This window comes from Rhinoraja longicauda, chromosome 1 (assembly GCF_053455715.1).
Source record: "Rhinoraja longicauda isolate Sanriku21f chromosome 1, sRhiLon1.1, whole genome shotgun sequence".
Taxonomy (NCBI): Eukaryota; Metazoa; Chordata; class Chondrichthyes; order Rajiformes; family Arhynchobatidae; genus Rhinoraja; species Rhinoraja longicauda.
In genome coordinates, this window is record NC_135953.1 from 93,539,944 (window position 1) to 93,552,768 (window position 12,825).

General features: G+C 38.6%; 1 protein-coding gene across 2 annotated transcripts in view; it reads left to right on the plus strand.

Annotated features, from left to right (window-relative positions):
* prss12 (serine protease 12) overlaps positions 1-12,825 on the plus strand; it is a 103,713-nt gene that overhangs the window by 61,924 nt on the left and 28,964 nt on the right. For both annotated transcript variants that reach the window (XM_078411375.1, XM_078411384.1), the window contains 3 exons: positions 917-1,058; positions 3,018-3,220; positions 9,896-10,037. In XM_078411375.1, the coding sequence (XP_078267501.1) occupies positions 917-1,058; positions 3,018-3,220; positions 9,896-10,037 (487 nt within the window). The remainder of the gene's footprint in view (positions 1-916; positions 1,059-3,017; positions 3,221-9,895; positions 10,038-12,825) is intronic.

Below are 12,825 nucleotides of genomic sequence, written 5' to 3' on the forward strand. Positions count from 1 at the left end.
TGGAATTACAGGTACTTTTAGAACATAGGATGACTAAATATTGAATATAATTTACACCTTCCCTTGAGTGTGCAGATTGTTACACACCATGAATTCATCTTTATACTGAAAAGAACAACCGAATAACCCATGGCATGGGTTACAGTAGGAGGAAAATAGGCCAAATAACCCATGGCACGGGTTACAGTAGGAGGAAAATAGGCCAAATAACCCATGGCATGGGTTACATTGGTTACAGTAGGAGGAAACGTTGTGGCCTGACATCTTTATTTGATTTCAGAAATGTTTTGCATGCCAAGTTTAGTTACCTCAATTTTTCATATTTGAAAACAAAGATTAAATTGTGATAAATTGGCAGAAAATTCTGAAACGAAACATACCAAAGCAGCATTTGGGATGAGGTAATATGCAAGTGTATTCCAATTCCCTGTACGGGGTGTAAAATTGTTTCTAACAATGCTCGAATATGAAATTCCCACAAAGGTTTCTGTTGCTGTTAATTCTTTGTTGTGAAATCAGTGTGGAGAGAGAAAGATTAAATTCTTTTGTATTGATCAAATACATAAAGGCATCTATTGTCTGTGCATTAGGCAATAAAAGTTCTTCATGTAATAGATAGCCCCCATACATGTACAACATCTGTTTCCAATAGTCATTTGGAGACCTCAGACAGAGTTAATGAAATGCACCAATTGTAACAAACCTGACTTTGCAGAGGAGAAAACTGCAGTGTTAAAACCGCAGGCACTCACTGAATTTATTGGTAGAACTCAGTATTAAAAATGATGCATTACCACTTGTCCTTGACTACTAGTACATTCTATAACATAAATCCTTTCGTTTCTGCAATAACATTATGCTTTGCCGCTTTTGTTGTTAATCATGTACCGTCATTCTGGCTCTTTGTCTTGTTTAGACGGTGCACTGCGCCTGGTCGGCGGAGAGGGTAGCCATGAAGGGCGGCTTGAGGTGTATTATCGTGGCCAGTGGGGAACTGTCTGTGATGATGGGTGGACAGAAGATAATGCTCGAGTTGTTTGCCGACAAGTAGGATTCAGGTACTCCAGGGTATTTTCATCAGCAGTTTGACAATCAAATCAAAAAATCCAAAAGGCTGGGAGTTAGATGTATAATTAAAACCACACTGAGGATAGCGACTTCATTTAATTTTTTTTTAAATTCAGTGCGAAATTGGCATTTGCTTTACTGCATAGAATAATAGTCAAAGACTTCATGTGGGGAATCACTCAACAGGAATGCTCGATTTGAGAGAATCGTGAATATTAAAGCAAGTTAACAGATAAGGTTGCTCAATTAATTGTAATTGGTAGTTATTTTTAACTATGGTTAGCAGGTGATGTAGGCATCATTTTTTATGGTGCATAAATTATGCATTAAGGATTACAAAACCATACAAATAGAAAAGTTGAATTATCAAAATGCGTTTGTTGAAGTGCACATGATTAGGCTGCATAAAATTGAGTGTCATCTATTATCGTAGATTGTAGATTGGTTAATAGACAGAAACATAGAGTAAGAATAAGGAAGTCATTTTTGAATTGAAAATCATAAAAAATGAGATGCATAAAATCTGAATTAAAAATAAAAATGATGCAAACACTCAGCAGATCAGAGAATATTTATAGAGCACGGAAACAGGGCCCTTCTGCCCATCTTGCCAATGTCGACCAAGATGTCCCATCTACACCAGTCCCACCTGTCCTCTAAACCTTTCCTATCCATGTACCTGTCCAGTGTCTTTTAAATGTTGTTACAGTGCCTGCCTCAACTACTTCCTCTGGCAGCTTGTTCCATACACCCACCACCCTCAATGCATTGATCACAGGTTTACTGACTGTAAAGGAGCTAAGTGTTAAATGAACCTTTGAGAAGAATACAAAGTATTCCAAGGAACTGGTTAGATGAGAAGGCAGTAAAGAGAATATAATGTGTGATATACAAACATTTCCATTTTGATCCAAAGAATTAAAAAAATAGGTTTTTTAAGATAAGGAAGTGGTAGAATTCAGTTTCCAGAACTATTTGGGTAATCAATAAACAAATCATGAAACGTTCACATCCAGACAGTAAGGAATTAAAAAAGCAAACAACATTTCAGCTTTTATTCTGGGGAAAAGGAATATAAGAATAGATCTTGCAAAATTTTTGCTGACATCACATCAGATTGTCTTCAGGCTTAGCTTCTTTATCTTCTACTTGCCCTTGATGGTTATAACAAAATTCACAAGACAGATTCATGTAAGGAGAAAGTTGCTCCATCAGAAAACAATGAATAGAAAGGGACTATGTTCTCTGTTTTCGATTAATGCAAGATTATCTAATTAAAATACATACAACAGGTAGATTCTGAGAGGTTGTTCCCTGGCTGAGAATTGAAGTAGTAGTAGTTTCCACCCTTCCTCATTCTTGATTGCTAATCTGCCAAAATGTGACAGGCAAACAGTTCCAAGGATGCCATCCATCATCCATTGCCACCGCTGTGCTTATTAATGATACGTTACCAACAGTATTCATCAATAATTTATCGATTGCAAATGCTAGCAGAATAAGACTGACTTTGCCGCATATGCAAGAGGAGTCCATGGGAAATTCTATTCTAACATTAAAAACTGAAAACAACCCTCCTACGACATCTCCATTGCACTGAGACCATTTGTAGCATTCTTGGTGAGGCCATGTAACTCAATGCAGAGCTGGATAAAAAAAAGGGCTTTCTTAGTCTATACTGCTCAATTACATTCTGAGTTAATCATCTGATACCATCACTATTTTACTGACATAAAAAAATCTGATTATCTAATTAACATTCTGGCTTGATTCTATCACTCAAAAGTCTCACTTAACTGGACCAATCTGTTCTTGGAATTCCAAGATAAACTTTAAATCGATGCGGTTTCCCAATGTTCATGCATTTGGAAAATGGCATAAAACTTCAAATACCTGATTTCTCAGCAGGCTTGCATTGATGCAATTGTTTTTTTCTTACTCTGCCACAGATATGCACAGAAACCACTGGTGGGACAATTCGAAGGAGGTTCCGGGCCAATTTACTTGGATGATGTCAATTGCTCAGGTCAGGAATCGTCACTGGTTTTGTGTCCCAGAAGCGACTGGGGTCGACATGACTGCAGTCACCAGGAGGATGTAACTGTCATCTGTGCACTCAATGCTGCCAATGACATCCAGGAAACTCCTTTTGGTGAGCATTGCATAGCAGAGTCTCAGTGCCGTATAGGGCTGTACTCTAAACAACATGATTCTTACTGAATCAAAACTGCCAGAGACAGAAACTTTTTTGTTAATTTCTTGCAACCCCATACTTTTTCTTTCATTTTAATTGTTTATTCATGTCTTAATAATGGGTAGAAAATTAATTTTGGACTAAAATGACAAGAAATTCAATCACAAGGATTGTATATCTTTGGGCTAAAGGTTACATCTTTTCCTATTTCCATGGTCTATCAGCCCCACTAATACAGTCTATTTTTTACACAGACCCTATTGTATTCCACACATGGACAGTGTCAACTACTGACATTGCCCTCCTACCGTTGATTATCTCAGTTCATTTTGTAGTTGGACCCTTTAGTCATTTCGGTTATAGGCTTGAGTTGATTAATGATATCCATAATTGTGGTGAACGCTGGATTTCATCAAACCTAGGTGAAAATTGCCATTTTGGGATGAATTGTTCCTTGTGATCCTGCCTCTGGAGAGTGCCAGCAAAGTAGCACATTGAGCCCCACCACAGACTCATCGCATTTCAATTTCAATTCAATTTCAATTCTCTACTCCACATATTGTCTTTCTAAACTCCCTACCCACATTTGCAAATATTCAATGCAAGGCTATAGTAGATTTTTCTTCTTTGCCCTTGCACTACCAATATCTCTAGCAACAAGTGCTCAGCTGTTGCTTCAGGAAACTGGAATTAGCTACCCTAAGCTGCCCTTGGAGTGAGACAATGCATTCATCTTCATTCCACAATGGACCAGTGAATCATCTGGACCTTGTCAGGTCATGCCATCCTTGTTTCAGCACCATTGAGATTTTTTTTTTGTCTTAGTCAAAGTTGGTGGTGGGAACTACTTCTGGTTGATAAAAACAATGGTCAAGAGAAGCCGGGTGCATGACCCAGCATACAATAATAATAATGGAAACAAAGGGACCAGCAAAAGTCCCTCAAGATGCCATGAATATTCACCGTTTCTCCTAGGAACTCAGGCACCATAATTATCATTCAGCAGCTTTCACTTTATGGACTGTATCTGTATGCAGGACAGTACAGAGTTTTGGAATGCGGATTTATTCTTTTTATGTGCTAATTAGAGCCTAACATATCTCACAGAATAGATGGGGGCAAGGATCAAAGAGAGTGTTGACCACATCTGGGACAAGATCACTTTGCACAGAACCTTGGGGAGTTATCCCATCCTTGCCTTAAACATAGCTTGTGAATGGCCCCCCACAGAAGGAAAATTTAAAATATTTAAAATTAAAAGGTTTCTGCTTCAAAATCTGCATCAGTTACAAGGTAAATAGACTCCAATTTGTCACAATTACTGTCCAGGAGTCAACTTGTTTGTCTTCTGATATTTCTGGCAAGTGTCTGATAGTGTGCCTTTTTAAACTAAAAACTATATTAGGGTAAAGAACGTGGTTTCTTGTGTATTGTTTTTATGAAGAAATGTACAAGTTGGCTTGAGTCAGTTACTAGCCATATCAAAGCAATGGCCATGAAAACACACCGACACCTCTACTTCCTTAGAAGGCTTAGGAAGTTTGGCATGTCCCCAACAACTCTCACCAAACTCTACAGATTTATCCATTGAAAACATTTTATAAGGGTGCATTGCAGCAATGGAAATAGATTCATCCAAAACAGCAAGAAATTGTAGAGCATTGTGGACACACCCCTCACCATCATACAAACCAACCTCCCATTGACTCCATCTACACTTCACACTGCCTCAAGGACGAGTTTCACCCTGGACACTCCCTCTTCTCTCTCCCATCAGGCAATAGGTACAGAAGTGTAAAATTGCGTAGCTCCAGATTCAGGGATAGTTTCTTCCCAGCTCTTATCAGGCAAGTGAACCATTCTATCACCAACTAGTGGGTGGGCCTGAGCTACCATCTACCTCTGAAGACACTCAGACTATCTTTAATATGAATTTACTGGACTTTATCTTGCACTAAACCGTATTCCATTTATCGTATATCTACACTGTGGACGGCTCGATTGTAATCATTGCAACCAAAAGGCTTTTCACTGTACCTCGGTATGGGTGACAATAACCTAAACTAATAAACTAAACTAAAATTTCACACATTTGCAAAGGACTGGCATTTAAATAATATGTTTTATTGTTGATTTAACTTCTCTCTGACCATATCAATCAATTACATGCAATTCATTCACCTAATGCTTAAAAGCAGGATTGTCTGTGCCTCATATATCTTTTGTCCAGGCATTTTTTTGTTTACAATAAAAAGCATATTTGTCATAAATGAATTCAGGTTACACAAACAAACCTTTGTAAGTGTAACTGACATTCACCTTAAGCAGCTACATTTTCATTTTGTGAATCTCTTGCTGTATAATTTCAGAATAGTTCTCCACATGAACCTATTCACTCAGATTGGACACGATAAAAGTCAGCAAGTTGTTTAGACACAATCATGTATATTGAATTGGTATCTCACAATTCTGAAGTAGCCCGTGGGCCGTTTTAGTGTATTTCAGGTCACACTTGCCAAAATAATTTCTATGAACTAGAGAAATTCCTGACATGAGAATGTAGTTACTGAAAATGAATGTCTGGTATGTTAAAAAAAGATGTGTTTGTATAAGCAGTATCCATTTATTGTGAATTGGCTGTTTATTGTAAACAAAACATGTATGTCCTGGCAAAGGTATATCAGGAATACACAAACCTAGAAATTGGATTGTGGCGGCCTATATTTTAGGCGTTAGGTGATCCGATTTCAATTTTACCCTGAATAGATTGTCCTACAGATTACCTCCATGTGAATTTGTGCCAAACATTAATTTGGACTGGGCATTTCCATCAATTATTTATGTATGCCACTCTGGTATTTGCATGATATCAGAAACATCAATACCTAGAAATGCGATTACATTTTATTTTTGACGGATTCACGTGTGGCTTCATCACAACACCAATCCAATATGATCTTCGTGCAAAACACAGTGAAGTTGGCTAAAATCCAGGAAAAGAGTAAGCCTTTCCCACCTACTCCACCATTAAGTATGATCCTCTATTTGAATATGATATTTTCACTCTCTCCCCAGACAGATTAATGCTCTTGATGTCTGGAAATCTACCTTCCTCCTTCTTTCCTTGACCTAGACTGCCATCTGTGATGGCAAATTCTGCAACATCAACATGCTTGGAATTATGAAACTTATTATTATTTCACTCCTAAATGACGTATCCTATATCCTGAGACTAGAACAGCTTATTTTAGGCTCTGCCCTTCCAGAGGAAATATCCACCCAGCATCTGGTCTACCTAGCCATGTCAGAATGTTTTGTGTTTCAATGAGATCCCTTCTGATTTTTCTTAACTTCAGTGAAAACAGGCCTGGTTGACCCAGACTCTTCTCATCAAATAGCTCTGCTGTTCTATAAAACAGTCTGTTGAACTTTTGTTTCACTCCCTCCATATCAAGTATATAAACTCTTAGCAAAGGAGACCAAACCTGCACAACATAGCCCACAAAATCCACCAAGGCCATATACAATGGTAGCGAAATGTCTTTGTTCCTATCTTGAAAACCTCTTGCACTGAATATCAATACAGTGTTTGCCTTCTAACTGCTTGGGGTTTACCCAAATGTTTAGTAACTGGTGAACTAGTTCACACAGGTTCCATTGTACATCAACACTTCATAATCTAACACCTTGATACTCTGCCTTTCTGTTTTTTTCTGTTGAAGAGGATACCTTTACATCTAACCATGTTATCCTGCATCAGTCATATATTTGCCCACCCAGTCTACTTTTCTAAATTGCCTTGCAGTCTCTTTCTAATCCTAATCCTAATCACAATTCACAATTCCAACAAATTTATCGTTGTCGGCATACTTCATTTTACATTCAGTTTCTGCAGCCAAATCATTGAATAACTGTAGCACAAGCATTGATTACTGTGGTAACCAAATAGTTATTACTGCCTGCCACCCTGAAAATTTTCTATTTATTCCCTGATGCTGACCATACCAGTAGGTTGTTCTGAATGCAAACCACTCTAATTTCACTCACTAGCTCTTATGTGGGACCTTATCAGAAACCAAATGAAAATCTAAGCACATAATTTCCTCTCTTTCTTCCTTATCAATTCTACCAGATGTATCCTCAAAATAGTTTCAGTCGGGTTGTCAAACAAAAATTTCCTTGCATAGATTTACATGGACATTCTCTAATCCCCTTGACAATGTGTCTTTGTCCTGTAATCATTTCCTTTATAATAATAGACTTTAGTGTTTCCCTGCAACTGATATTCTTCACTGTACCTACCTGCATTTGCTCTCCATCCTTTATTAAATAGTGGAATTACATTTGCGAACCTCCATTCTGCAGCAACAATTCCATAATACATTACGTTTTGGATTATGTCAACCAATCCTGTTGTTTTCATGTCTATTTCCATTACTTTGCAGATTAACAGCCCCATGGGATTTATTGGCATTAATTTCTCCAGTATTCTTTTTTACCGATCCTCATGTACTCTTTTTTTTATTATACTCTTGGTTTCCTGGCGATTCTATGGGGTCATTTGTGCATCCTTTTGTGAAGACAAAACCAAAGTATTTGTTGAAGTTCTCTATCATTTTAATGTTTCCATATGTTTCTGACTGTAAGTGACCTATATTTGCCTTCATTATTTTTTTCCCTTTTCATACACATGTAAAATCGTCTACTTTTATGTTCCTTGCAAGTTTACTCTCATGCTCTATTTATCCTATCACAATCAAATTCTTGATCCTTTATTCAAAATGACATTTGTGTAGTTTACACCTAGAAACATACATGGAAATGGGATCTGCAAAGCAGGACCTCCCCAAGTTTTGGCTCTTGACACATTACCCCATAGCAACCAGAAAAGCAACTCAGCACTGAAAGGCATCGCCCCTTTAACACACATTCTTAATGTCATGAAGAAGACAGAGAGTGCATTGGAGAGAGAGAGAGAAGCAACACGTACTTTTACTGAAAGGGACACGCAAGTCATGGTCAATAAGGCCATTCTGCTCCGACTGAATCTTCAGAGACACCATATCATACCTGAAAGACTCTGGTAAACAATATATGCACAGATGCAGATTTTCCAAAGCTGTTATCATTGAGATGTTTAAAATGCTCCAGGAAGACGTTTGACTGTACTCTCATATCTGAATGCTTTCTCTGTTGAGATAAGGTCACTTTGACTTTCACCTTTTTCACCAAAGGAATTTTTCTAATTCCCCATGATCACATCCTGCGATTATTAATGTTGGATCATGTTTTTGTCGGTGCTCGTGATGGATGAGGCTTTCTGTGGTGAAGTATAATTCCAAAAATCACCAGGGGTCAACTTTTAGACAATAGACAATAGACAATAGGTGCAGGAGTATGCCATTCGGCCCCTCGAGCCAACACCACCATTCAATATGATCATGGCTGATCATTCTCAAACAGTATCCCATTCCTGCCTTCTCCCCATACCCCCTGACTCCGCTATCCTTAAGAGCTCTATCTAGCTCTCTCTTGAATGCACTCAGAGAATTGGCCTCCACTGCCTTCTGAGGCAGAGAATTCTACAGATTCACAACTCTCTGACTGAAAAAGTTTTTCCTCATCTCCGTTCTAAATGGCCTACCCCTTATTCTTAACCAGTGGCCCCTGGTTCTGGACTCCCCCAACATTGGGAACATATTTCTTGCCTCTAACGTGTCCAACTCCTTAATAATCTTATATGTTTCGATAAGATCCCCTCTCTTCCTTCTAAATTCCAGTGTATACAAGCCTAGTCGCTCCAGTCTTTCAACATATGACAGTCCCGCCATTCCGGGAATTAACCTAGTAAACCTACGCTGCACGCCCTCAATAGGGCTGTGAGTGTCGCTGAGACAGCCTCAAATGCGGAAATTAACAAAATCCAGACTCTGCCCCAGAGGGTGGCATTTTATGACAGCTTGATCCTATGTCAGGGCAAATTGAAGCTCTTACTGATGGAAGCCTGGAGTTGCCTTGGCCCAGGAACAAAAGAGATTACTAAAAGTGGAGAACACTGCCCCGTCCAACACAGGTAGTGACCTCCCCACCATCAAACGGATCTATAACAGGCACTGCCTCAAAAAGGCAGCCAGCATCATCAAAGACCCAGTCCACTCTAGCCATGTTCTTATTTACATCAGGAAGAAGGTATAGGAGTCTAAATGTTGTCAGGAATAGCTTTTTCCCAACCACCATCAGACTATTGAACACTGTAAATATCAACTAAACTACCCAATATGAACTGCATTGGTTGCACTAGGGACTTTAGGCTATTATTTTGTTTTGCATTAATATTAGTGTTTTTTATTTAGTGAACTTTATTTTGTTTGTTTATTATGTTTTCTATTGACTACTGTGTTTACAGACCTGTCATGCAGTTCCAAGTAAGTATTTCATTGTTCTGTTCATGTACATTTGACAATGAAATACTCTTGACCGTTGTAATGGTCAATATTTCAGTGAACTAGGTTTCTACCCTTTTGCGATCTGCCCTTGGCAATCCAAACCGGAAATGTGCTAAACATTCAGTTGGTGTTTCAGGTTCATGATGTTTTTAAATCTTGGCTCACTTATGCATTTGCTGACTTCCAGGTACTCCTATCAGGCTGATGGATGGTGAAAATAAGAAAGAAGGACGTGTTGAAATTTTTATCAATGGTCAGTGGGGAACCATTTGTGATGATGGATGGACTGACAAGGATGCTGCTGTGGTCTGCCATCAGCTGGGATACAAGTAAGTAACTGCTAGATCAGAGGCAGTTGTTTTAAATGCCAAGGGAGTCCTTTAAAGTATCTTGAAACATTTTCCCAGCTAATTGTTTAAGTAAAAAAATTTACATAATTTTTTGGCCATTTAAATTAATGATAGCCAGAATTTTTTTTCGAAGGCACTGGATTTACTTCAAAAATTCCAGTTGGAATTTTAAGTGTTCCACCGAGTAGAATATAAGACCGAAATAACATGCAACCTAGTGTTAATAGTATAATTTGTTTATGTTGAAACATAGATAAATGCTGAAACAATAACAGTAAAATTCAGTTCGTCAAAATGAAAGAACTTAAAAAAATTCTAAACTTGGATTTCCCATGGGAATTATCCTAATAGATCAATGTACAGCAGCAAAACATTGATTGAATCCCCAGAAAATAGGTGAATGGATAGCACTCATCCCTACCCTGGAGATTGTGCATTCACATACTTTTCTGGAGATTTTATCACGAGTATATTCTGGAAGCACGATACTGGCTTTTGGATGAGATGCTAAACCAAGGCAATGTCTGCTCTCTCATGTGGATGTTGAAGATTTTTTAACATCGTTTTCAGGGAGAGAAGTGGAATTAAAACTTGGTCTTCTGACCAAACAAATGTCTTCAAGCAACTTTCCTGAAGCAGATTATTTAGTCATTACCACATCACTGTTTGCGAAAATTGCTGTGCACATATAGATTTCCTACATTATGGTATTGATGAATGGTGTATCAAAAGCTATGCAATGTTTAAACGTCTTTAAACATTGGTTGCAGAAGGATTCTCTGTATTGTTTAAACACCGTATCACTCTGCTAGTATGTGGCATGGAGTTTGGAAGGATAAACATGTTGTTGAGCTACAGATCTGAGGCTGGAAATCTAATTATTAAACAATACTCTGGAAAGAACAAGGCGTGTTACATGGTGGAAATGATTAAGTGAATACTGAGAAAAAATATACAGTGCACTCCAAAATGTTTGGGACAAAGACCCATCATTTATTTATTTGCCACTGTACTCCACAATTTGAGATTTGTAATGCAAAAAATAACATGGTTAAAATGCACATTATCAGATTTTAATAAAGGCCATTTTTAAACATTTTGGTTTCACCTGTCGAAATTACAGCAGTGTTTATACATAGCCCCCCCCATTTCAGGGCACCATAATGGTTGAGACACAACAATGTCATGTAAATGAAAGTAGTCATGTTTAGTATTTTGTTGCATATTCTTTGCATGCAATGACTGCTTGAAGTCTGCGATTCATGGACATCACCAGTTTCTGGGTGTCTTCTCTGGTGATGCTCTGCCAGGCCGGTATTGCAGCCATCTTTAGCTTATGCTTGTTTTGGGGGCTAGTCCCCTTCAGTTTTCTCTTCAGCATATAAAAGGCATGCTCAATTGGGTTCAGATCAGGTGATTGACTTAGCCACTCAAGAATTTACCATTTTTTAGCTTTGAAAAACTCCTTTGTTGCTTTAGCAGTATTTTTGGGATCATTGTCTTGCTGGAGAATGAACCGCCGGCCAAAGAGTTTTGAAACATTTGTTTGAACTTGAGCAGATAGGATGTGTCTATACACTTCAGAATTCATTATGCTACTACCATCAGCAGTTGTATCATCAATGAAACTAAGTGAGCCAGTACTTTCAGCAGCCATACATGCCCAGGCCATAACACCCCTATCACCGTTTTTCACAGATGAGGTGGTATGCTTTGGATCCTGGGCAGTTCCTTCTCTCCTCCATACTTTGCCCTTGTCATCACTCTGATATAAGTTAATCTTCATCTCATCTGTCCACAAGACCTTTTTCCAGAACTGTGAGTTGCTCTTTTAAGCATTTCTTGGCAAACTGTAACCTGGCCATCCTATTTTTGCAGCTAACCAGTGGTTTATATCTTGCAGTGTAGCCTCTGTATTTCTGTTCATGAAGTCTTCTGCGGATAGTGGTCATTGACAAGTTCACACCTGACTCCTGAAGAGTGCTTCTGATCTGTCCGACAGGTGTTTGGGATTTTTCTTTATTATAGAGAGAATTCTTCTGTCATCAGCTGTGGAGGTTTTCCTTGGCCTGCCAGTCCCTTGCGATTAGTAAGCTCACCTCTGCTCTCTGTCTTCTTAATGATGTTCCAAACAGTTGATTTTGGTAAGCCTAAGGTTTGGCTAATGTCTCTAACAATTTTATTCTTGTTTCTCAGTCTCATAATAGCTTCTTTGACTTTCACTGGCACAACTTTGGTCCTCATGTTGATAAACAGCAATAAAATTTTCTTAGCATTGCTTGCTTTCATAGGTACCTGAAAATTAAACGATATCTGTGACCAGGTTTATGAAACAAAGGAGAAGCAAACAAACTCCAAGGTAGTACTGAAATTTGGTGGCAGAACCTTGGCCAAAATCAGTGAAGTCTGTTGAACACGAGAACACAACATGAACAGTGTTGCAGTGCTAATTGTTTAGGTGCCGGAGCTGTCACTGGTGCTGGAGCGGCCGCTGTTAAATTCCCCGCTAGATAAAATTCCCCGCTGTTTATTTATTTATTTTTTTACAGAGGTGCTGGAGCAGCGCTCTGGTGAGCTCCGCCAGCACTGCACCCCTGAACATGAGCAGGAGTAGGTCACCAGGCCCTTAAATCTGCCCCACCATTCAATATGCTGATTGTTGAGCTACCCTAGGCCTCAGCTCCTCTTCTGTGCTCAGTAACATTGACTCCAATTCCCTGATCTCCCAAAATTGTATGTAACTCTACTTTAAATAGTTATAATGAGC